Source organism: Saimiri boliviensis, chromosome 10, assembly GCF_048565385.1.
Source record: "Saimiri boliviensis isolate mSaiBol1 chromosome 10, mSaiBol1.pri, whole genome shotgun sequence".
NCBI lineage: Eukaryota > Metazoa > Chordata > Mammalia > Primates > Cebidae > Saimiri > Saimiri boliviensis.
The window spans coordinates 23,368,921-23,395,574 of record NC_133458.1 but is presented as its reverse complement, the minus strand read 5'-3'; the positions used below and the strand labels follow the sequence as shown (position 1 = coordinate 23,395,574).

The window sequence follows — 26,654 nt, the reverse complement described above, 5'->3', positions numbered from 1 at the left end:
AAACAGAATGCCACAATAAAACTAAAAGACTTCCTATGACTTTTTACAAGTTCTTATTTCCCAGTGATGGCTCAGGAGTTCTTGAAGAAAAAGGACCTTTTTCCTTGCTAGTATTCCAGTTATAAGCTGGCAGTCCTCATCTTGCTATTCACCAATTCAGGTGTTCTCTGATTCTGAACCCAGGGAATTCTTTTCAAAATGCCTGGAACTACGAATAACAAGGTACTAACATAGATAACTTGTCCTCCACTGTTTACCTGTAAAAGGTCAAGACCCAGTGCCATCTAGGCCCCCTGTCCTACTAGGGACCACGCTGCAGAACAGACATCACATTTCCTGAGGCCAGTCTGAGAAGCGTGAGCTAAGGAGTCACAATATCAACTGTATAAGGATTAGCATATCTGGCAGATGGGAACTCTCTGAACTCATTCAACTGAGAGGCATCTGCACCCAGTGGATTGGCATTGCTGAACTTTCACACAGCACATTTAGGATTTTAACATGCAGCCCGACATGTGGCAGCCTGAGACTTCTCCCGTGGAGATCCAGTGAGCACGTAAAAATATTTAAGTCTTTATTAGTTCCAGGATATATTAGGCATTACAAAATAACAATATTTTCCCAAGTGCTGTATGGATACTCTTGGCACCTATATTTACATTTATGTTCTTCGGGAACCACTCCATATAGTCAGATATTCAGGGATTGTTGAACTCTCTCATTTCTTTTATATATCCTTTAACTGCCTTAGACTGCTGAGCTTAATTATGTGAGTCAATTAGTCTTTTTTGAGAAATCAGTAGTAACACACTAATTTTATTCTCTGTTACTTCCTTCTGGTTCCTCATCTCTTTCCCAATCTCCACCCTCTAACTCATTCTCATTTTTATTTTACTTCTTCTATTTATGACCTTATGTTCCTTCGCCATCCTTCATGGCCCCATGCCCTCATCTTCCCAGAGAGTGCCATGAGGCCTAGACCAAGCAGAGCAGCCACATCGCAGGCTGCTCCCAGTCTGTATCAGTTACCACTGGCGATAACTGGGGGCTCTTGGAACATCCCTTATCTATCAATTGGAAACAAGATCTTTCTAGGGCTTGGCTAGGTCTAGGTCAGGATGGTGAGAATCAAGATAAATGGATATTTGCTTACCTAGCACTCACAGCACTCAATGTGCGCATGTAAAGATATACCCATGTGTGTCTACATGGGAAATCTCCTACCTTGTGTTCCCACTGCTGGACATACTGAGATTTCTGCCTTCATTTTCCTTCCTGCAGCATGGAAAGGTCCACCCACATTTACATCACTCCTCTCTCCTGCTTCTTTATGGTCTGAATAGACATATTGCTTAATCAGAAATAGAAATGGGTGAAAGATTGCTACATGAGGCCTTAATGATAGACAGGTGATTAGATGGATGGATGGATAGATAGTTAGATAGATAACAGAGTAGATAAATGTATATGTACTCACATAGGTATGGTATATGTCCACGTAGAAAAGATGAGTCTGTCTATAGGGCCGTGTGTGTGTGTGTGTGTGTGCGAGATGTGTAGAGTATAAACCATGTACTCCTGACTTGGAGTACATGATACAGCTTCAGGGAGTCCATAAACCCCCCAAAATTATATGTAAAAATCTATGTTTATATAGATGTGATTTTTTTTTTCTGGCAAGATAGTCTATTATTTTACCAAATTTTTAAAAGATGTTGTGAGATTCTAAATCTCTTCTCTTTGACTGGCTGTATTTGCTTTCTTGTTCTTGGAATTCTGAACAAAACATCAGGGATCAGAACAGGCAATGATACAAATGCTGAAATGAAATCATCTTTTCAGGCCTTCTAGTGTCGTCTCCTCCGCTGCCCTCCATCATAGTCCTCCATTCACAGCTGACCTCTACCCGCAGCTGGTCATATTGCTTTTCCTTGCTGCCCCAGTACAATGAGCAACCATGGGAACAGGGATACCCAGGTTTTCACTGTGCTGAAGCTTTTACGTTCAAAAACAACTCATTATCTTCTCTCATACAGCAAGTCCCCATTTCTAACTTTGATAGCATTCTCCATTCAGGAGGGAGTCTTGGATGGTTGGTCACTCCTGATTCTCTTTCATCATTTGTATCTGGTCCTAGCAACTCTTCTTCCAGGTTTCCAGATATTGGTAACAGACTAACAGCTTCATTCACTTGGTTTGGTTCTCAGTAAAAGTAGGCTCAAGATCTGCCAAATCCAAATCTTAGTTCCATTCTCCATCCCTTAACCTTAGATTTCACATTACACAAATTGCCAGCACCTCTCTTTGGCTCACCCCCTCTGTCTTGTCAGCCCTTTGTATCCTGTTAAACAGACTTGTTGACTCTTTCTTCCTTCAAATGGTTCTCAGTTCAATATCTGTTTTACTGTTTGTACCATCTCCACCATACGCATCTGGAATAAAGCAACAGTCCCACAGCTGCTGTTCATGTCTTTTGGTCTCTTCCCTTCAGCCATCCTTTGTGATGCGGATAGACAGATCATCCCAAAATACTGCTTCTCTTCATTTTTTTGCCCAATCCGTTCAGTGACTTTTTTACAAATACATTATTTGGCTCCAACTTGCCAGGGTTAAATAAAAATTTGCCTGATAACTGTTCTTCCTTCATTGGCTAGCTTCTTCTCTCATTATTTAACCTTATGTTCCCACTGATTTAAGAGTCCTCATAGTCCAACCTCCATGCCTTTGTTCTGGGTGTTCTGCTGACTCATGCTTCAACTCCCTGCCTTGAAAACACATGGTACTTCTACCTCTCCTCTGGAATAATTGATTACTCCAGTTGGCCCTCATTGGTTTCTGAAGACATTGGCATGTTACTTGAAACTTCCATAATGAAGCACATGCCATAAAATAGATATTTAATATTTGATCATTTCAAAGATAGTTTTTTAACCAATGGAATTGAAGAGCAATAAAGGCATGTCTTGGGGGAAAGCATAATGGCTAAGTAATCACAGCACAAATTTTTAGCAATATGTAACTAATTCTGAGGTCACTAAAGTTCCATTAACAATATTTTTAATATTGTTACAGTATTCATGTATGTCAGCAAAGAAAGATATGTAAACATGTTTCAGGATGATACTTCTAAGGGATAGTCAATCACCTGTGGAAACCAGGAATGGTATTATTATTTGTCAACATATATGGTATAGGTGGTTGAGCCTTCTCTTTAATCAGATGAATGTTTAATATAGCTTCCCAAGCCTAATCCTTGGCTGAACTGTGAAATGTGATCAGCTGGTGTAAACCTTTACCCTCTAATAAAACTGAAGCATTCATTTTCCTTCCCCTCCCTAAACTGATAGTAAAACCCACCAAATTTGCATATATGCACCTCTCCCCATGATTATGGCATCAGATGTTTATAGATAGTTCTGCTTCAGTTGATCCTAAATAGGGGAGAATTTTACCATTGTAACTGCTGTTCCCAAAGGGTAACATAAACTGCTTTAGTCAGCAAAATATATATATCATCTTTGCCTTGGTAGATACTGAATTGCTGACTCTCTCCTCTTTAGACCCAGTAGTCATTTCTTTACCTCCTTAATTTATGCATGAAGCCAAAAGAATAATTACTTCATATTCTTAATAAAACGGCATAAGGTTTAGATAACTTTTTACTATATGCAGTAAAAATGCAAATGTGTGTGGCTTATTTGCAAATGTAGACATTAATAACTGATATTTAAACAGGCTGGATTAGCAATTTTACTGATATATTTAAGAGATTTTTCCAATAATTTGCACACTCAAAATCAATTTGAATACAACATGTAAATTGAATTTAATTTTTTGATATAAAATTGTGGTTATCAGCTTGAACCATTAAATTTACTATTTAATATATGCTTTCCAGATCACTTGGTTAGAATTTCATTGCACCTTATCTATATAAATTTAATTAGGCTTGATATCATCAGTATATTATAGAACTAATTAAAGATTTAGATAAGTGCTGAGGGGGCTTATTGAAAAACTCCATAAAGTTCCATCTGGAAAATGAGATATTCTTCCTTCAGTTCATTGTGAGAGAACGAAACAGCAAGAATGTTTCTTGCAGTGTTTCTGAAAAATTATTTCACTGGATTTAATGGGCTCATTCCATTCTTTGAAGAGCTTTTTAATTACTCTGTATCTTTGTGCAGTCCAGCAGCAGTTACAGTCTTTATTTAAAGGGTTTAAAATCCTCATTTCCCTCTTCTCCCACTGAGCCAGCTGTGTTACATTCTGCTAGGCTGGAGTGAGAACGTATGTGCAGGTAGGCGGTACAGGGTTTGTGTACCCTGATTGTGATCATATAATATGTAGCGGCATTTGTTGGGAAGTCTTATCAGTCCTCCCAAGCAAAGTAGACATTGAGAAAGATCAGCACGCACCTGCCACAAATGTCTTGGGAAAAGAGAAAAGAATGAAACCCTAACCCAGGAGGATATCTGGGAAAAACTGAGGCTTCCACTCAAAGATACGGTGCCTTTGAGTGAATCGTTTTGCAGAAATCACTTTTGAATTCCCTGGTATCTGCATCTCTGCTATAGAGCATAAAATGGATTAGTTTGAAAGACTATTATTTCAACTAAGTGCTTTGTGTCTTCATTACAAAGCACAAAAAAGCTTTTTAATACAATAAAGCCTATATTAATTTCCATTGAATATGCCTGGAAATAAATCTGCATCAACCACATTTCCCAGTGTGCTCAATGCTCTTGTCAAAAGCACTTTTTCTTCATTGCAGATTGAGTGACACAATGCATGCTAGAAAAAAAAAAGTGAAAGGACACATGACAAATGTGGGCCATCAACAACTGGGCACACTGTCGATTACGACAGAGGCCTGAGGAAGCCAGGGAACCGAATAAATTGTCAGAGCCTGTGTGGTGTAATAGAAAGGTTACAGGCTTTGGGCGCAGGAGATGCAGATTTAAATCAAAGCCCAGCCGCTAATTAGCTATGTGACCTGGACCTCATCTTTTAATATTAATAATGCTGCCTCATGGCATGGTGGCTCGTGCCTTTAATCCCAGCACTTGGAGAGGCTGAGGTTGGTGGATCATGAGGTCAGGATACAGACCAGCCTGGCCAATCTGGTAAAACCCTGTCTCTACTAAACATACAAAAATTAGCCAAGTGTGGTGGCGTACACCTGTAATCTCAGCTACTGGTGTGGAGGGCTGAGGCAGGAGAATTGCTTGAGCCCAGGAGAGGAAGGTTGCAGTGAGCCGAAATTGCACCACTGCACTTCAGCCTGGGCGACAGAGCAAAACTCCATCTCAAAAAATAAGTAAGTAAATAAATAAATAAAATGCTACCCCTTCCTCCACTGCAGTCTCCCTCATGGGTCTGGATGGTTTTTAGATGTCACATATTCCAGTCTAGTCCATTTTTTTTCCAGATATGGAAACTGAGGTCTTAGTGGTATTGCATGGCATGATCGTGATCACTAGTTAGTTAGTACTGGAGCAAGAGCTGGAATAGATGGCTCAGAGACGTCCTATCCTGTCTACACTGTCACACAGCACATAAAGGAGCAGATCATTATTTTCTTAATGATACCCTGGCTGCGTTTGGTAGGGGTGGGATTTTATTCCCCCAAGAAACTATTACTGAAACACATCACTGCAGTTTTCCTGCTCAAATGGTTTGTAAACATTTACACCCCCGAGCCTGAGAAAACATTTGCAGAAACATTTGGGTCACAAACCAGTGTTTGTCTCACCACCACATTTGAAATATTTCTCTTTGAAAACATTAGAAATGTCTGTCAGTAAAATAGATTCTCAGCAGATGTATAAATCTAGAATGGGAGGGACACCCACAGCCACCTGATTTGGGGCATTCAGGTTCCTTCAGGGATAGCAGTTTCTTCCTGGCCCATAGGAACGTGTGACACCTCCCAGCATCACCTTAGACTTTGACATTTCTCGGGTGTAAACTATTAGGGGTAACTGAGGAGTGCAATGGTTTTGGACGAGGTTTAGAGGCAGCAGGTGAGTTCCCTCATGCGGCTGTGAATGGAGAGGAGTTCTTGAGAAGGAAGTGTAAAGAGAGGAGACAAGAGTTTGGCCAGGGCAGTCTCCCTGCAGAGAAGGACAGGCTGGGGCTTCCTTGATTCTTCCCCATTTTTCCTGCACTCCCCAGCACAGCCTCTGCAGCTCCAACACAGTCATGCTGACTGGAAGTGGAGTCTTTAAAATAAGCTTGGTTTGCAGCCCCGGCCTGATCAGTGATGGAGGGTGGTCCAGGGACTGGATCAGCAGTTTGGCGTCCAGGTAGAGTGGGCTGAATCCTAACTCTATTTCTGAGTCATGGTTAATCTCAACTAATCCACCTTGCTGCTGGATGAAGCCCAGTGGAGAAGAGCTCAAAGGAGCCTGTCCAGAGTTTGCTCAAGGGAGTCATTGTCACCACCTTCCTCCCATTTTGTTTTCTCCACTGATAGGCAGATCATGAGAGCAGCACTTCCTCTGAGTCATAGGAAGTAATCAATAAGGCCACATCCTGCTCACTGACATCCCCACTGAGACAGGTGCCTGTGGAAGGTGATGAGATTTTTTGAAAGCACTGGAAATTACGAGACCGATTCTGAAGGCAGCCAGTGTGAGGGAAATGGAACCTCTGCTGTGTGTTGCCTACCACTGTCTTCTGCAGGATTTGTAAAAAAAAAAAAAAAAACTAGGTTCAGGTTTCCAGGCTTGCTGCCTTTTGAACAGTGTCTACTTTTTCTGCTAGGGATCAGCATGTATTTTCTTTGACATCTGTATCTGCTGAGATCACAGGCCATCCTGGTCACCACCTTGCTGTCTAGAACAGCCTCAGCTCAACAGTGAAGAGTCATCCATTACCACAAATGAAGATCTGAAGGTCTGCTCTATAAAACAGCAGACAATTGCAAGGCATCTCCTCCTTCACTTTAATGTAGCACAAGTTAGCAGAACAGGCACACTTTGAGCAGTGATCTGCACCTCAGTTGCCAGCTCCCCACATCCAATACCTGTTAATATGTTCTTGCCAGATACTTATGTTCACATAGCACTTTACAGTCAACATAGGGCTTTCGCAAATCTGATTTCAGTGGGTCTCTTGATGAGTAAATATTTTTGTCTTTCCAAGCATTTTCTGATTTGAACTATTTTCTCACAGCCTAACTCAGCAGTTTTCCTAGGATGATATGTGGGAGGCAGGGTAGGATAGTGTATTGCTATATAGTCAAACTTTAACCCTGAAAGAATAAAAGAATTCAGTTCTGGTGCCATTGTTAACTAGCCAGGTGACCTCAGGCAGGTGTTTTGCCTTTGGAGCCTCAGGTTGTGAGGACTAAATCAGGTATATGTGAAAGGACCTGGTATATAGTAAGTGTTAAATGCTAACTGTTCCCCCTAATTATGGTCCTTCTTACTAATAAACATTAACAGAATCATTAATGAATCTTTGGCTGAATTATACTTCTGTCATGCATGGAGTTGTTCCCAATTCTAACCTATATTTTTTGTAAGGGTTACTCCTTGCTAGTTATCAGGGTTTCTTGAGAATTGTATGTAGGGATGGAGAGAGTTCAAAGACACTTAGTACAAAGATGCTGGGGGTCCGTAAACTTACAAAAGTGTAGCACCATGAGACATGACTTTAATACATTTCCAGGGCACTTAGTGAACATGTGAGCTGGTCAAGATGTTGCCATATCTGTCAGCTTACAGAATCTTCCCTGCAATGATTGCAGGAGAACGTGGAACTGCAGCAAACGTATAAACAATATTGGCTGTGAACAAATGTCTTCAGTATAGTTAAGAAGTCAGGGTTCTAGTTTATAGGATTTGCATTTTTATAACAGCTTTATCAAGATGTAATTTACATAACATAAACATTAACTCTTTAAATGTGTGCAATTCGTTGGTTTTTAATCCAGTCACAGTCACACAGCCCTCGTCACCAGCTAGTTTTAGAGCATTTTCATCACCCCCAGAAGAAACTCTGTATCCATTAGCAGTCACTCCTCATTCCCCCAAACGCTACCCCTGGCAATCATGCATCTACTTTCTGTCTCTATGGTTTGCCTCTTCTGGATAGATCATAGAAATGGAACTACGCAATGTTTGGTCTTTTGTGGCTAGCTTGTTTCAGTTAGCAGAATATTTCCAAGATTTATGAAATTAGCACTTGTCTTAATAACAGGGTGTTAGACAGCTAAAAATATATTCAGGTATGCATCCCAATACCTGGCCTACAGCCTGCTCTCTTTTTCATCTCCCTTTTCTGTAGGGGTGGGGAGAAGGAAGCTAAGGTATTTATATAGAAGTATGGCATACACACAGTAAACTGCACAGATCTTAAGTGCACAGCTTGATTCCTCTTGACAAAGAGAATATACCCTAATAACCATCACTTCTATAAAATTAGGGAATATTAAACCACTTCAAGGCTGGGCACGATGGCTCATGCCTATAAACCCAGCACTTTGGGAGACTGAGGCAGGTGGATCGCTTGAGGCCAGGAGTTCAAGACCAGCCTGGCCAAGATGGTGAAAGCCTGTCTCTAGTAAAAATAAAAAATTAGCAAGATGTGGGTAGTCCCAGCTACTTGGGAGGCTGAGGCAGGAGAATCGCTTGAACCTGGGAGGCAGAGATTGCAGTGAGCCGAGATTACACCACTGTATTCCAGCCTGGGCAACAGAGTGAGACTCTGTCTCAAAATTTTAAAAAAAGGCTCAGATTGCCCCCTCCTAGTCATCGCCCTCACCACAGGCATTTCCTGATTTTGTTTGATTTTTTTTTTTCAGGGTTTGTTTCCCTGTATATGTGTTAATACAGGTAGTATGTGGTCTCCTAAGCCCAGGAGACCTTTCCCCGGCACTCCAGGCCTCAGTTACCTACATTTGTTAATGTTAGTTCCCAGGAAAACAAAGCAGCACTGAGCACTCAGGACCCATGGCCTCCTCTTCTGAACCCGGGGACTCCCATGCCTTTGCATTTCCTCCTCATTTTTGTCCCCAGCTTTCCTTCCAAACACCAGCATGCTCTCAGCACAGCTCATTGCAAGAAACAGTTCAGGGGAGTGGGACGGGCTATGGGAGGAGCATTGACCCCCATCAGGGACAATTTGGGGCACATGTTGAGCTCCAAAGGCAGATGTTTTGAGGAGGGCCCCTAATTATGACAGAGGCAGCCTTGCACACTGGATGCTGGCCAGCCTCTGCCATTAACTTGCCTACCTCCTCACCAGTGTGATCAAACAGGTACTGCTCTTAGGAAATTACGTGTGTTAGTTGGCTCTTCAGAAATGAAATATCTTTTCTTAAAGAAATTAAGGTTTCATTTTAAATTCACTTTATGGTTTTTGAAAAACTAGTTTTTGTGTGGTCCAGAGCTATAGGTTAACATTAGCATTTAAATAGAGGCATTAAACTTGCCTGAAGACCTTCCTCTCATAATGTTGCCCTTTCTAAGAGGTTTCTTTCAAATCAGATACTTTTTTGTCCTAAAAAAAGAATGCAAATGCTCTATATTTTTCCCATCAAAGTCCTTTTTTCTTTATATATAGACTTAATGAGAACCACATTGTGGAGCAGCCTCAGTATTAGTCTTTTTATATGCAAAGGGCCACGTTAAAAAAAAAATTGCTATTCTCTCGTACAATGCGTAATTTTCTCTGCTGACTCTCAGGATGTATTTTCCTATGGCTAATTTTATCCTATTATATCTCATTCCACTCCAGACACCCCCTACTCAAGGCACAAATCCCAATTCTACACTAAGAATCTAATGTAAACTCCTGCTATATAACAGTGACTCGAGGAATTCCCAGTGCCCCAAGCAGATCCCCCTAACTTTAGAAGAGTCAAAGCTTGAGCTTTGGAATTGGATGAACTAGTTTGAATCGTGTTCACCACAAGGAAGTTTTGTGACCCTCTTCTCTGACCCTTTATTTATCTGCCAAATTAAGGCTATGAAAGCCTTTCTTGTATGTTTGTCAAAAATTTAAATGAGATCATATTTGTACTCCTAATTTATACTCTATGCTCTTAGGTCCTGTAACCTAACCAGACAGGTTCTTCCTGCCTGCTGCACAAATAAAGACCATGGCATTGCAGTAAAGAAAGAGTTTAACAGACGCAAGGCTGGCCATGCCACACAGTAGATGGAGTTATTACTCAAATCAGTCTCCCCAGAAATTCAGGGACTGGCATTTTTAAGGATAAATTGGTGGGCAAGGGATCAGAAAGTGGGGAGTGCTGATTGGTTGGGTCAGAGATGAAATCATAGGGAACTGAAGCTGTTCTCTTGCACTGAGTCAGTTCCTGAGTGGGGCCAACAAGACCAGATGAGCCAGTGTATTAATCTGGGTGGGCCAACAGATCCACTGAGTGTAGGGTCTGCAAAATATCTCAAGCACTGAACTTACATTTAACAATAGTGATGTTATCCGTGGGAGCAAGTGGCAAAACATGGATCTCTTTTCTCCCGCTTTTCCATTAGTGACCATTATCCTGACCATCTCCCCCTGGAGTTACATCAGAATAATCTTTGTGTTTTATACGGATCAATTATTTCATTCATAGTTCCTCTCTTCCCAGTGTCAGAGAATCATAGACTAGTTTTTAGATCATATGCCATACTTAATGAAATGTATAGACTATCAGCTGTCTCATTTATTCATTCTTTTTCAATTACTCAGCACTCACCAGTTACCTTCTTAGGCCAAGGGGTAAGAGCAAGTTGAATATAGAATTCAGCCCTGCTCTTGTAGAACCTGCATTGGAGGAGGGAGATGCAGATATTTGTTTATGTCATAAATGCTTCTACCTTCTTACTCTGTCCAGCCACTGTTCTTAATCATTTAAGCCCTGGGACAACCCCATGTTACTATTTCCTTTCCTCAGATGAAGAGAATAAGGCACTCTTCCTACTCTCCCACCCAGTTCACACATTCTGTTTCCTTTGCTTGTGGAGGACTTGCTTTCCTTTGTATTTGCCTCATTGTTGACAATTTCCCCTTCTCTAATAAGCCTTCCCTGGCTGCTCTCAGAAGCCTACAACCCTTCCTGCCTGCAATCTCAGATAATCTCCTCCATACCCTTATTATAGCCACTGTCACATGACTGTAAGTACATACAATGCCTGGCTACTGCTACTTTCACACCAGACTCTGCATCACCAGAGAACAAGGTACTTAACCTCTGCATCCACAGTATCTACAATATACCACCTGGTATGTCACTGATACTGAAATATTTGTTGAGCAAGTAAACAAAATTAAAAAGGACTTTGAAAGGTACTATATAAGCAGTGAGGATGATACAGAGAGTCATAAGACACAGTCTTTGACACCAAGAAGCCTGCAGTCTGGGTGAGAATAATAAATACATGTAATGGTACATCCACACAACTGAGTACTCTGCCATCATTAAGAAGAATGAGGCAGCTTGATATGTGCTGAAATGGAACCTTCTCCAAGCTCCATTGTTAAGTAGAAAAAGTAAGGTGCAGAACAGTATATAAACACCATTTATCTTTAAATATATTTGTGTGTCTGTACATAAACACACACTCAAGAAAGACTGTGGTTGTATATGTATAAAATATATCTGGAAGGATACTCTGGAAACTAGTAACAATAATCGTCTCTAGGAAAGGAAATGGTAGAAGAGAAGCTTTGCATTACATTCTTATTTTGGGCCTTTATCTTTTTATGTAACAAAAATATTATGTACCAGGCGCTGTTCTAAGCACTTTATAAATATTAACTTGCTTAGTCTTCTTAACAATCCTATGAGCTAGGTACTATCAATATCCTCATTTTACAAATGAGGAAACTGAAGCCTATAAAGGTTAAATAACTTTCCCAAGTTCACACAGCTAGTAAGTAAATACCCTAATAACCTTTTTTATTCTATCGTCAGCTCAAAAAGAATATTAAAAGTTGTTTTTAAAAAAGATATGATTCTGCATGATACATGGGAAGTGGGTGACCTATGCAATAAGTGAAGAAATAAATCGCTCAGGACCAGCTTCACAGAGGGAAGAGGATTTCGCAGTTTAGAACATGAAGTAGGCTCTGGATACATAGAGCCAAAAGGTACTAAGTATTATTCAGGGGAAAGTGAGTAGCTCAGTTTGGCTTGAATGGAAGGCTGAAGTAGAGAAGAATTGGGAGAAAAGTTAGAATACAGGTCATGTCTTTAGAAGGCCCTGGATGTCGGTGTTGGAAGTTTGGACTTGATTGTGTTAGCACTAGTGAACACACAAGGTTTTTCTTATTAAACACAGAACAGTGGTATGATCCAACTAAGAACTAGGGGTTAGTCTAGGAGGAGTGAACGGTGAGGCGGCCAGTTAAGAGGCAACTGTAACAAGCCAATGAGAAGTGTGTAGGACCTGTGACAGTGAGACTGGAAAGGAGAAATGAACATGAAAGATGTTGCATTGATAGACCTGCTGGCAACTGGACAAAAGAAATTAAGGAGAGCGAAGATTCAAGGTGACACTGAGATTTGAAGTTTTGCAAGTTAGTTCTGTTAAACAAAATTCATAGTTAGGGAGGCCACCTGACAAGGGCAGCTGATAGAAATGTCTGGAGACAAGTGAAAATGAAGCTTTGATCTACTGAGAGAGCAGATCTTGAGAGAGACATCTGAGCATTACATGCAAAGATAAGACTTTTAGAAGCAGAGAGAGAAGAATGGCAGACACAGAGCCAATAGCACAATCAGAGAAGGAACTCAGAGGAAGCTGGGAGAAATGCTTGAAAAATGTCACTCAGTGACCGTTGAATTTAGGATGGAAAACTGTCAAGGAAAAGAGGACTTAGCAAAAGCCACTGTGCGTATCCATGAGGACATCATTGATGACCCTTGTCATAGACACAATGGAGGCAGTAGAAGGACAGACAGTGAATACAAATGATTTGTTCAAGAAATTCAACAATGAAAGGGAGAAAAGACACAAGGGGAGAAATGGAGTGGACAGGATCACTTAAAAGGGCTTGGGGTTTGTTGCTTGATTTGTTTTTCCAAAATATGAGAAGCATAAAGATGCTTGAAGCAGACATGAAAGAACCAGTGAAAAGGGAAGATACTGGATACAAGAGTTAAAACCAAAACAAAAACCCAGCAGAGTCTTGAAAGCATTGGGAAGGGTGAGGATCAAAGGCATAGGGTTAATCTTATAAAAAGAAAAAAGAAAAGGAACTCCTCTTCCTCTGAGTCAAGAGGGAGGGACTGATTTTTTTTTTCAATGTATTTTGGTATAGAGGATGTGATAACTAATACAATTACGAGACCCATAGAGATAATATATACGTGAACAGTGACCAATACAGACTACAGAGGAGTATGCAACAAAAGTTAGCAATTATTTTTACCATTTTTACATAGCAGGTGCTCTATCATATCATTTGATTAATCTTCAAACCTAACCTGTGATGTAATATTATGTATCCCATGTCTAAATGAAGAAACTGAAGTTGAGACAGGTTCAGAAATTTCCAGAGTCATGCTTCTTAGGTGAAAGATGAATTCATGTCTAAATCTGCCAGAGAATGAAAAAGCTGAGAAGGATTACAGATCACTAGCCAAAACATGGATCTCTTTTCTCCCACTTTTCCATTAGTGACCATTATCCTGACCATCTCCCCCTGGAGTTACATCAGAATAATCTTCGTGTTTTATATGGATCGATTATTTCATTCATAGTTCCTCTCTTCCCAGTGTCAGAGAATCATAGACTAGTTTTTAGATCATATGCCATACTTAATGAAGTGTATAGACTATCAGCTGTCTCATTTATTCATTCTTTTTCAATTACTCAGCACTCACCAGTTACCTTCTTAGGCCAAGGGGTAAGAGCAAGTTGAATATAGAATTCAGCCCTGCTCTTGTAGAACCTGCATTGGAGGAGGGAGACGCAGATATTTGTTTATGTCATAAATGCTTCTACCTTCTTACTCTGTCCAGCCACTGTTCTTAATCATTTAAGCCCTGGGACAACCCCATGTTACTATTTCCTTTCCTCAGATGAAGAGAATAAGGGTGAGATTAGTAACTTGCCCAAAGTCATACAAATAGGAAGAGGCAGAACTGGGTTTAAATCCCAGGCCACTGGCTCCTGAATGCATAATCTTAACCATTATATATGCTGATCAAAATATCTCTGATTTTATATATACATATATTTAAATATATAATTTAAAATGTATTTTGGAAATATATTTTTTAGATGGAGACGAGTGCTAAAAAGAAAATTAAAGATCATTTAAAGGACAAAGCTTGATGAGGGTGGGACAAGTATCATTTAAAATAAGGTGGTCAGGGAAAACCTCACTTATTGATAAGTAGACATTTAAGCAAAAATTGACCTAAATCTCTTTTAATCTTCAATTTTCCTCCAACCTACTGTCCCTTTAATCCTGTCTGATGCTCTTTTCCGATTTTCTTTCAATTGGCTTGCATTGTTAAGCAAAAAAAGAACTATGAAGTACGACAATGATAGATTATTATTCCTTCCTTGCCCTATAGCTGGTACTTTTTATTTTACTTTATTTTAATTTTTTAATAATTTTTTCTAAGATGGAGTCTCACTCTGTCACCCAGGCTGGAGTGCAATGGCGCAGTCTTGGCTCACTGCAACCTCTGCCTCCCAAGTAGCTGGGACTACAGATGTATACTACCACACTCAGCTAATTTTTGTATTTTTTGGTAGCAATAGGGTTTGCCATGTTTGGCAGGTTGGTCTCGAACCCCTGCCTCAACTCCTGAACTCCTGTTTTACCTGCCTCGGCCTCCCAAAGTGCTGGGATTACGGAAGAACTGGTACTTTTTAAACAGGAAGTAAGAAATGCTCTAGTTCCATGCCCTTACCATCCACCTCAACATACCCACCTCCTCCTCCCCACTCAGTGACCATTCACCCAGCTGTTCTAAGCTTTCTCCCAACTACTGAAGGAATACAGGAGGTTAGAAGTTCTCCCAGACAAATTCACTTGGGTTTTTTTTAAGATGAATCTGCTTTCATTACTTGCTTCCCATAATTCCAGATTCCCTGGGGTCCTTGATGTGATTTGTCTTTCTTGTTGCCGTTCACAGCCCTTCCCCGTTTACTAACATTGGCCCTTTTCACCACTCTGTATCTTCTTGTGCGTTATGAAGGTATTAAGTGAGATTAGTTCTAAAGGCAGCATCCTTAGCATTCACTAGATGCTCCTCTTGTGCATTTGTTGACTTGCTGTTATCATTATCCTCTGTTTGTTTTTCAGCCCGTGTCCCATCAAGGGTAGCCATTCAGAATTTCATTTTGCTAGTTATATTTTTCTAGAGGCACTGTATGAAATGGTTCACTGACATCCAAATATATATCACCCACAGCAGTTTTTTCATCCCCAAACTCACATTGTTATCCAAAGCTATCCATCACATTTGTCAGAGTATTTGGATCTTTAATTAAACCTGCTGGATATTGTTCATATTTCCATTAGTTCCTTTCTAGTTAGTCTATTATTTTTCTAATTGACATCTGTTCTGAGTCACGTATCCTTGAGTCTCAGGTGGCCCATTTTGTAGCTTTAGTTTATTTAGGTTTTCTCTCTTTCATAAATTACCTGAGGGTTTACTTAATATACCCTCAAGTGTTTGCCACTGGGACCTGCTGATTTGCATATGCTCACACTTCTCAAATAATCCTCTGAGTTTTTTTATTCTACCAAACCTTGTGTGTGTGTGCGCACGCCTTCAGCCTTAAAAGATGTGGTCTTGTGTCTCAGCAAAGTAGGGAAATCTTCTACAATTTCAAAAACTGTACTGGAGTCACTAACCAGGAGCAGAAGGCCAAGAATCAGGGTTTGAGTGACTCAGCCAAGTGATGGCTGAATAGCAGTCCTTGCGTCTTAAGCTTCCCAGCAGATGTAGTGGGTTACAGTAAACTCTCCATTCAGCCTCCCCCAGCCCTGTCTAAACATCACTGTGAGGTAGCTGGCTAGGGGCAGAGTCAATGGCCAAAGAATAGAATGAATTGGCACCTGCCAGAATCAACCATTACCTTGGCCCCACTGGCATCATGCTCATCATGTTCTCTTTGATGAGAGCATATGTTACCATCAAAGCCATGCATTCCATGCCTGTTCCCACTGACCATTCTCATCACACACTCACAGGTAGGGCAAGATCCAGTATTATAAATACAGAAAGCCCATTACCCATTCACTGTACTATCTCACTTCTAACTCTGGTCATAACTTGGAACAGAAGCATTGGTTTTATCCCTTCTCCAGGGCACTCCAACTCTTTTTGCTTTTCTTATGTACCAGGAGACCAGGGCAGGCAGGCAGACTGCCAAGTCCTAGTTTTGCTTTACTTTAAATTGAAACATTTACTTCATGCCTTGGGTATTTTTTATCTGGGCCTGGATTGGATTTTAAAAATAAATGAATAAATAAAAGAAGCCTCTTGAAGCCAAGAACTATACCTTTCTATATGAAATTAACATTTAAAATATTATTGGAGTTTCCTAAGCACGAGTAATAACATTAGGTTTTGCTTTGAAGGAACCCTTTGCATTATTTATTGAAAAATTAATAATGTGATTTTATTACTAAAAACTGAAAAAGCCATAGGGCTTCTCAGCAGTTGTTTCCCAGATTGCTAATCTGAAAAATGTAGATAATACACAGTACAAGGGTCTTGTGATAATTGGCTTAAAGTTCTGTAGCTTTGTGGCCAGCAAAGTACATACTACAGTGTCTTTTTTTATCAACCTATGATATTAGATAAATTGTCTTTAAAAATTGGAATGACTCTCTAAATTGATATTTGATGAACTATTTTCTTAAGTTGAAAAGACTCTGAAGTGATATTCAGCTCAGAATAGCACTTCTTAACCTGGACTCGCCTTTTGATAATCAAAAGAACATTTACAGAAGTATGAGGCAAACACAATTATGAAAGTAAAATGAAGGTCCTAAATAAAAAATCACAGAACAAGAGGGCAATTCTATTCACTCTTTCATATTTCATTACTTGATAACATCAGAAGATGAATCCATCAGAATTGCCTTGGCAAGTGCAAACAGAAATGTGCCTGATCAATATTTATTAAAACCTTCAAAATGGGATAAGGAGTTGAGCAGATTTCTTAATGTACTGAATAATTATTCATACAAATGGGGTTTGACCAAAGGCAGTGCCAGACCAAAGAGACACAGTTTTAATTGTACTGAATTTAAAATGCAGAACTTCCTCCAGCCCTGTTGTAGAAAACTTAATTTAAAAAATTATCTGATGTAGCGGAGAGTGACATGTGAATCCTTAAGTTGTTGAAGAGGACATTTCAACCATAGATATTTATAAATTTAGAATGTATTCCAAAGGTGGGGAGCAAAGTTGCTAGCTAAAAGAACAGAAGGAAATTTCCTCTCCATTTCAATGACTGTAACCGAGCTTCGGAGTATGTCATCGTCTCGACGGTGATGGGGATGCCCTACAGCAGTTCCTTGTCTCAAGTAGTTTTCTTTTCTGAAGAGAGAGAAAGTAAGGTTCTGACTGCTGCTGTCTATCAAAAATGTCAGGATACGTTCCTGAGAGGAACAGCTGACTTTAACTTTCAGCATCTCTTCAGGAGAGCCCCATCCCTGCAGTATTGCTGAGGCGTGATGGTTATCAGAACAAGGCCAAGAGGTAACTGGAACTGCCATTTAAGGATTACGCCATTGATGAAGGGTGGGTGCATGCATCTGTCACTATGTAAAAAACAGATAGGTAGATGACCAATCAAAGAACCCCAAGCAAGCCTTAAAGCAACAGACTCCCAGGCTAGCTTTAACTCTTGAATGATTTTCTGCTGCCACCAGCTGAGGGAATATAGGTAATATCTTTTCTAAAGACCATTCTTTACTTCTAGCATGTCCTGATCAGAACAAAAACCTGTACAATCTGTTGTGAGAAGTGTTAAAAAAAAAAAAATCCCAATATAGGATATACATCTAATTGTGCCACTAACTGTCTGAAAGTGATTTAGCTTTTCTCTACCTTAGTTTTCTCATTCCTAAAATGGAAGTAACTTCAGCTCATTTCCAATTAGAATTTTCAATCATGTTTGTAATAAACTCTAAGCTCTTTGAAGGGGAATACAAATAAGAGCAATTAGATTATACTTTTTAATAAACTAATTTATTCTTCTGACACACAGGATTACCATTTTTATTATTGGTCTGGAAAGGCCATTTGAGCTGAGATTACACTTCTTTGGAGTATTTTCAAATCAATTGCTACTGTGTCTTGTCTACTATTGCTTAAAGAAAACTAGCATCAGCTAATTCTGATGGGGGCCCCATGATTTTAAAGGACCAAGCAGGGGGTGCTGTAAAGGTTTAAAATCCAAAAATGCCAGTGCATAAATAGCATCTGCTATAACCTATTTGGCATATGAGAAACAGATCCAGAGAGCTGATGGTGTTTGCCTAAGGTCACATGGCTAGTTAGTAACAAGGAATGAAAAACTTAAACAGAATCTGAGTTTAGTTGATCTCTGAAATATTTACCTCACTAAGTTGTTCTGCTGTAACATGACCTCTCTATTATTTATGAGATGATTATCTGATTTATGGATTATCCTTTTTTCTCTTGCCATTTCCCTGTTATCATAGGTATGATTGAGTGGGCAGAGAAAACAGCCGTTTACTGCTTCACTTGACAACGTAGAGACTCATCTACTCTTGGGTTTTTATTAAAGTGCTCAAAACACTCTAGATATTGGCTAAAAATAATGTCGGCAGTTACAATTGATACTAAGTTTTATGCAGGTAAAATTTTCTCACTCTCAAATTTGTATTTCAGAAGTCAGATTCAGCACATAATTCACTTGTTGACATTAATACTAGAGCTTTATCTCAGGAAGGACTATAAGAAAAAGTCTTTACTGTGAAAATAATTATCTCCCTTCCCCAAAAAAGTACTGAATCAGAAGGACAGTCAACTTTTGGGAAGAAAGGTTACCTCATCCATTAACAGCTTGAAGGGGCAAAAAGGGAAGAAATAAAGAGGTGACAAAGTGAAAAAGCCAAAAATCTTTCCATTTACAACATGACTCCATTACTTGGTTTGGAGCACAGAATTCCCAGATCAAATCCAGTGTTGTTCAAATATAACTGCAAATTTTGTACAAACGAATTTGAATTGCCACAATACTGGCTCATTGCATTACAATGAAAGGCAGAGCTGAGTATGGGAATTTTATTTAATTCATACTTTTGTACTCATGACTCAAAATGAGTCAATGATAAAAATATTCTTTTCAGTTGTTTTGCTTTTTATAGTTTCAAATTTTTTTTATTAGGTGGTTTTAGAGTAAATACAGGGCTCAAAGTCTTTCATTTTGAGGCCTTAGACAAATCACTCATACTCTATAGAACTCACTTTTCTCATATATAAAATGTAGATAATTGTAATACCTATTTAAAAGGATTGAAATGCATCTAAAAACTAGACATTATTATTAATATTCTACAATCATAACAGATTCCAAAACCCAGCATGAGATATATCTGTATATTTTAAAACACAGTTTTCATTCTGGCATCTAGGACACCAAATTCCACCAAGAAGCAAAGGCACAGCTTTCGTCAGGTACCTTGGACAGTTCCTCAGTCAGGGCCTTGCCATCCCTACACGCAAAGTTTATGAAAAGCCTGCAGGTACAAGAGTTGCCATGGGTGGGAATAGTTTATTTTAGTGAATATTTCTTCCCTGAATTTGCAAAAAAGGGAACTGAAACTGTTTCTAATCACTTCCAGGGATGCAGTACTGGCTTTTGCACTGAGCGAGTATGCCAGTGTGGGCGGTAGAACCAGGGATGAGAAAACTCCCTGGCCTCTTGTCTGAAAATTTATAAAAAGCTCTTAAAGTGAAGTCAGAAAAGCATTAGTACTCAAAGACAAAATGATATCAACAATTCATTTATACGTACACACATCCCTACATACATTAAAAACAAATACATAGATGAAAAATTATTCAACCTCATGCAAAGCAAAAGAATGTGAGTTAGATACTGCCCATATGTTGTTGACAGGAGGATAAATTGATAGAGCTTCTTTAGAAAGCAACTTGGCAGCATTGTCAGGTGTCCTAAATAATGTACTTATCTTTTAACTAATTCTGTTTTTAGAAATCTATCCATGAGAAAGAAAGCCTTTATAATCAGCAACAACTGAAGTATCCAGTAGTGTTCCAACCTAAACATTTCAACTCTAAGAAAGAAATTGCCTAGAGCACTGCTTGTGCTGAAGGTGAACTACAAGAAAATATGACAAACTGTGGTTTATGTATATGATGGAATTAGGAGAAATCTTTCTTTATGGCCCATATATTCTATATGGCACATGTATTAACTTTCCAATCAGAGGAAGATAAAATTTTCATTTAAAACTTTAAAAAGATCTTCCCACCTTTCCAAAATACCCGGCAGTTCCTTCCTGGTAGAAATGTTTTCAGACAGAATGGATGAGGGAGAAAGAGTCACAGTGCAGTTCCATTAAAGAATGAAGGAAAAAGCCATAGAGAACAGTCTGTTGATAAAGCAAACATGACGAAGATAAGAGAAAATGATCTGTTTGCACCAGAACAAAGCACAAACATTGTCATGTTCTAGACTCTGCACATGAGACCAGTGTCTGTGAAATCACGCCTCCACTTCTCTGTCACTCCACTCCCTCACCCTCTCTGCTAACTGTACTTTGGGAACTGCCGCTCAAAGGCACACGGCATAGAGTAGGAGACACCACGGCAAGGCACACATCTCCTCCTAGAATGTTCCATCCACCAGGGTGACATGAAACTCTTTGGTCTTCAGAATAAGATACTTGGTCTACATATAGCAATTGGATGCTGAATTATTGTAGGCTATGAAGAGACTGTGAAGGGCTACAAGCCATGAGCTAGAAAATGTCTCAATCAAATGTGTGTTCACTGATCCCATCCAGGCAGCCTAGCAAAGTGTCATTGAATGGAAAACGCGTTGCCCTGAAAGCCATGGCTGCTATTTTAATGCTTGATGGTGAAGACCAAGCTTTCCATTTCCTGGGGCCTCAATAAGTGCTGATAAATTACTTATTCCTGTTGGGTGACATGGTTTTATTTCAGTCTGTCAGTGTTTATCATGGAAGCTCATTCTAATGGTATAGTTTGGAGGCATTTTTCTATTTTCTTTTCAGGGCACCTGGTAGCACCCTTTCCCCACCTCCAAGTGTAACTGTTGCTATGTCAGTTTAATCATCTTTGCTCCTGGGTACCATTCTGAAAGATAAATGAATTTCATTCTGTCTTTAAATATTTATGATTCTTATGATCTAATATATCATCATGGTTATAGGGGATTTTTTTCTCCCTAACTATAGAAAATACACCATCAGTTATCTGTCAATTTTGTTGAATAACTCAGCTTTGCAATTCAGGGGCATTGTTCATCTGAGGCTCTTGAGGACTCTTTCAGTCTCTCAGTCCACTTCAGACTGTCATTCTGGGATTTATAAAGGTCTTCATTGCACAGAGGATATTGAAACATTAAGGACTTAAGTGGCTTGACCTTTATCACTCAGCGCACTGGAAGATCCAGGAGTAGAAATGCAGGCATCTTTGTTTTGTTGTTTGCTCCCAGCATGGAACAACGGCCTCTGTAGAAAACCAGCCAGTATCCCTGGAAACAATTCATCAGATTTTTCAAAAGAAATCCAATTTCATCTGGCACGATGGGTTCAGTGTTACTTCTTAAGATAAATGATAAAAATATCAACATCCTAATACAAAGAAATCCAGTTATTTTGGTTTAATCTCAGTGAAAAGCATCACAAACCTTTTATTACTTCTGTAGCCTTCCCTGATGCGTTTAGGTCCGTGGCTGGAGGAAACAAGTGGTTCTGTAACTATTCGTCTACCAGACAGACTCAGGATGAGTCTTGGCTGGTTCAGAACCTTTAAGAAACATTGTGTCTGGGGATGGGGCCTCAGGAATCTGCACTTTTATAAGCACCCCAAGGTAATTCATAGTTAGGTACCCTGAAGTTCAAGAATGGCTAGTCTAAAAACCACAGCTTTCAGGATCCTTCTAGCTTTGAAAGAATCGTGAATCCCATATTTGCTCTCATTTCATTTGATAAATCTCAATGCATGCATGAGTTCTTCTTGAGCAATTTTAAAAATGTATATTCTTATGAAGTTCCATTAATAGACAACTGTCTCCTTCACCTGTGCATCCACAGGAAACAGAATTAGATGACATAGGGCCTCATTTCTCAAAATAGGGAGCAATATCAGGAAGAGCAGGGGATATGCAAAGCCATAGGATGAATATGAATATGATGCATCTTCCTGCAGCGTCAAGTTTTTCTTAGAAACAGTGTATTTAAATTACAGCAGATACATTGAGGAGTAGAATGCAAAGTTCACATGAGTTTTATGCTAAACATGAAACTTCAAAAGATTTACTGGTTATAGCGGATTCTGGCTTCTCACACTTCTGGAAGTGGAGTTTTTTTCTACTCTTCTGCCAAGTATTTTCGTCTACATTCATGGTCACCCTGGACCAGTGTTTGCTGTGTATCTGGTTCTGTGACATTAAAATGAACACTCATTTTAAACTATTATAGAAAATTAGCCCCCTGTACCCAGGGATGCTGACCAGTTTGCTCATTAACTGACCAGTCTCCAAATAGCACTTTCCATTTCTGCCACTATTTAGGGAATATTCACAAACGATTATTTCCTGTATTTTTTTTAAAAGAATGTGTTAATTAGAAAAGGAGTCTTAGCAGGAAGAAAAGAAGCTAACCATGTGAAAAGAAACCGCAGCTCTTCCTGACCACATTCCCCTTGTAACAGCAATTAAATAAAATATGCCTGAAATTACGGAGTTCCTAGAATGTATTTCTTACCACAGAGATAGCTTCATTTTCCCATAGGAGGTTCTTTTTTTCAAAATGTCCCTGCTGAGAAAGAAACACATTCAAGGCCCTGAATCTAATAATTCAGGATTTGTGAGCCAGTGATCCTGCTAAGCATGTAAGATTCCTTCACATCCAAGAGTTGCCTTGAGCACACTGCTTGGTTTTGTCCCCTCAATCTTGGCAAAGTTACCTTTCACGTCAGAAAGAGAGAAGTGATCAGTTGACAGACAAAAAGGAAAAAAAAAAAAGAAGAAAAAAGGAAGCGAGAAGTGAGTAACACTCTTCTTCCTTTTGCTGTCAGAGTCAGTGTTGAACTTGACCTCCTGGGTAATTTGGAGTGGCCATGCAAGTCACAGCCTCAGAGTTCAGTAGACTTGGAGAGATAGCAGTGGCATATTATTGGTTTAAAGAATGGCAAGTAGTCGTCTTCTCCCCTTCCTGACTCCTGCCTTCATCTCCTCGCTGCACTGAAGAATCACTATAATGCATATTTCTATTACAGGCCTGAAGCTCTCTCCACCACTCAGGCCAATGGCTGTGCTGTTAAGTGGCTCTCAAGTCTCCTCTTTCTGCTTGAATTGTAACCGATGCCCTCCCAGACCATTCTACATTCCACTGCCACATTAATCTTCCAGAAGCACTTTGAATAGCACCTCTGCTCTGTGGGGGAAAGAAGTACTTTATGGTCTTAAATAGATCTAAACTCATAGCCCAATGTTCCGATGCTCTGCATTGTGGCTTCAACAGCCTTATCCCAGGATTCTCTGTATTCCTGTATGCTCCCAATCTAACCAGATTATTCTTCCATGCCTTTGCTCATGCTCTTCCCTCCAACCAGCATTTCCTTCTTGGAAACCCTGCCTGACAGAACCTTACCCCATACGAAGTCTTCCTTAGTCCCACACAGTCCCCTCAGCGCAATGCAATTTCTCCTCCTCTGCTGTTAATTCACTTGGACCTCACTTACGGCACGTGTAACATTCTTGTGATTTGTCAAGTGTCCACAAAGAAACAGCCTTAAACTTGGAGTCAGAAACCTGGGGTCTTACCCTGGCGTAGTCAGTTCCTGTCTTTGTGACATGGGCAAGCAGTCTAACTTCTCCGTGCTTCAGTCTTGGGGTCTGGGAAAAGGAGGTGGACCCCTGGGTGGAGTGAGGGGTAAGCGGCACAGTGCATGGGAATGAACTTGGTCAACAGCATTGGAATCCTTATGTCTCTGCTTTTCATGACCTTTCCTTCTTGTCTCTGAGCTACTTGAGGAAAGGAGCTGTGTCTTGCCCATCCTTATATACTACTATTACTTTTATTATGTTACCATCACACATTAGCATGATGATAGTTCTAGTAATAAATCTTTGTGAAGCACCATCATTCTGAGTGCTTTACATGTATTAATTCATTCAATGATTTCAATAACCCCAAGAGGTAGGTACCTACTTTATGGAGCAGAAAACCATGTACAGTATTTCACAAAGCCTCCAATGAATCATGAATGAATGAGGGATTGAATGAGACAAAACCTGTTAGCAATACCTTCTTTCCATCTTCAGGCTACACCCCTACTTTTCTTTTTTTCCTCACATGGTAAATGCAAAATTAGCAGAAAATGTAGAATGAGCTGAGCCCCTGAAAGGTGTGTGGCCTCTCTGGGTCCTCCCTTAGACTTCTCCTGAAGAGAGCTCCCATGAGCTCCAAAGGACAGAGCTTGTGGCTGCCATGTTCTTTATTCTATTGGTAGGGCCTAGAACACCGCCTGCTGATGGATAGTCACAAAGTAAGTAGAGGAATCAATGTATAGGCAGCGTATTGGTCCCCTCGAGACCCATGTTACCGATGCTGGAGCGGGTGAGCAGTGTTCTCTCTTGCTTTCTCAGGCAGTACTACGAGATGCTTTACAACACAGCCGATGAGCTCCTGAACCTGGTGGTGGACCAGGGTGTGAAGTACACGGAGCTGGAGTACATCCATGCCCTGACCCTGCTGCACCGCAGCCAGACGGGGGTGGGGGAACAGACCACCCAGAACATGAGGCTGCAGCGGCTCAAGGAGATCATCTGCGAGCAGGCTGCCATCAAGCAAGCCACCAAGGACAAGAAGATAACTACCGTTTAACAGCGTGCACTGTGGTTGGCGGCGGGGGTCCCCTCAGTCACACTCACTTTTTTCCTCGGTATGTTATTGGGTATATTCTGAGCTTAGTTTTCTCTATACTGATGCTTTAGTGGAGAGGAGGCGTAAGGATTCTCTTCTCTCGAGTTTTGGCTTTTCGTATAAATGCTAAAGGAAGGCTACAGTACAGGGTGTTTGGGTTGAACTATTAGAGTGCAGGCAAGTCTAACAGGACTGGGGTGGGATGGGGGGAAGGTGGTATCAAATGTTTAGACTCTGAAATACATGTGGATGGATTACTAACGAACATTTCCTTTATTACTCAGTATTTATATAATTCCAGCCTTGGAAAGTAGACTGCTTCCTACATTTTAGTCCCTTCCCAAAACCATTTAATCGAGTTCTATTAATTAAACAGTGGGAGTTTTTCCTCTCCTGACCTTATCAGTTTACATGTCAATGAAATAAGTGTCTGTGCATTGTTGTCTGTCTCTATTGCCAAAATCAAATAAATGGCTTCTCAGATGGCTGCTGTTTACAAGAAACTTCCCGAACCAAAACAGGACCTGTTGAGGGCTGGGAATTAAAGTTCTTTGATCCCAGTCCCTGGGACAGTTTTGTATGCTGTATCTTATACACAGGTTATAGGTTGGTTTATTGCCATTTTATTTCTGCTATATAAAAACCAACAGCCATAAAATTAGACAAATATGGAGGAATGAAAGGTGAGGCAACCATCTGCTTGATTTTCCCCCTCTAATTTCTGAGAGAATCATGGTTAGAGAACATTTCATCTCACTTGAAACATCGTTTGTGGGTAAATGATTCTTAGGCGCTCACTTGGTCTGAGCTCAGCTGAACGTGGAGAAGATGGGACAGACTGACATTTCTCCTCTGTGTGGCCTCCAGCTGAGCCTGTCTCTGAATTGTCCCCTCCCCGCAATGTTGGCACTCACTGTGTTCCTGGTGTGCTGACCTCAACATGTCCCCAGGTCCCCAGTCCTCTTGCTGCCCATGATTCATAGGTCAGAGAAGGCAGCAGTGCACTGACTGGGCCACATCTTGAAGACTCGTGGAAAGGAGAAGAGAAGGGGCTTTGACCACACACAGTGATGCCTCACACCCTGAAGGTGGGGGATTTTATACCTGTTTGTACATCTTTGGTCTTGATGGGAAAAACAGAAAATTAAAAAGTGTTTTGAGAAGCTCAAATGTTTTATGTTATTTTTCATGTATTCTTTATTCAGCAAATATTCCCCAAAAGCCTAATATGTGCTCCATGCTGCCACACACAGGGGCAATTGGACAGATGAAGAGGACACCCTTATTATCTAAGCATGTGGGAACTGGACTCGAGCCAAAATCCCAAAAGCTCGAACTCAGGGCTGGGTCAGAATTGGGTCAGAATCAGGTCAGGCAGTGGGGCTGCCCTGAAGGGGATCCAGTGGGCAGCTGGATGTTCCAGAGGATTCCGGTGGGAAAGAATGTCGTCAATCTGTCTGACTTCGAGGGCCTGACTGGGAAGAAGCTGAATCTCTGTAGGAGACAACTGTGTGAAAACACACTGCCCTGAACAATATCATGAGAAC

At 40.3% G+C, this 26,654-nt stretch overlaps 1 protein-coding gene across 1 annotated transcript in view; it reads left to right on the top strand.

Annotated features, from left to right (window-relative positions):
• EXOC4 (exocyst complex component 4) overlaps nt 1–26,277 on the top strand; it is a 797,583-nt gene extending 771,306 nt beyond the window's left edge. Inside the window, exon 18 of the mRNA XM_003920983.4 lies at nt 24,831–26,277. Within this exon, the coding sequence (XP_003921032.1) occupies nt 24,831–25,068 (238 nt within the window). The 3' untranslated portion in view covers nt 25,069–26,277. The remainder of the gene's footprint in view (nt 1–24,830) is intronic.
• Nucleotides 26,278–26,654: the final 377 nt, after the last annotated feature.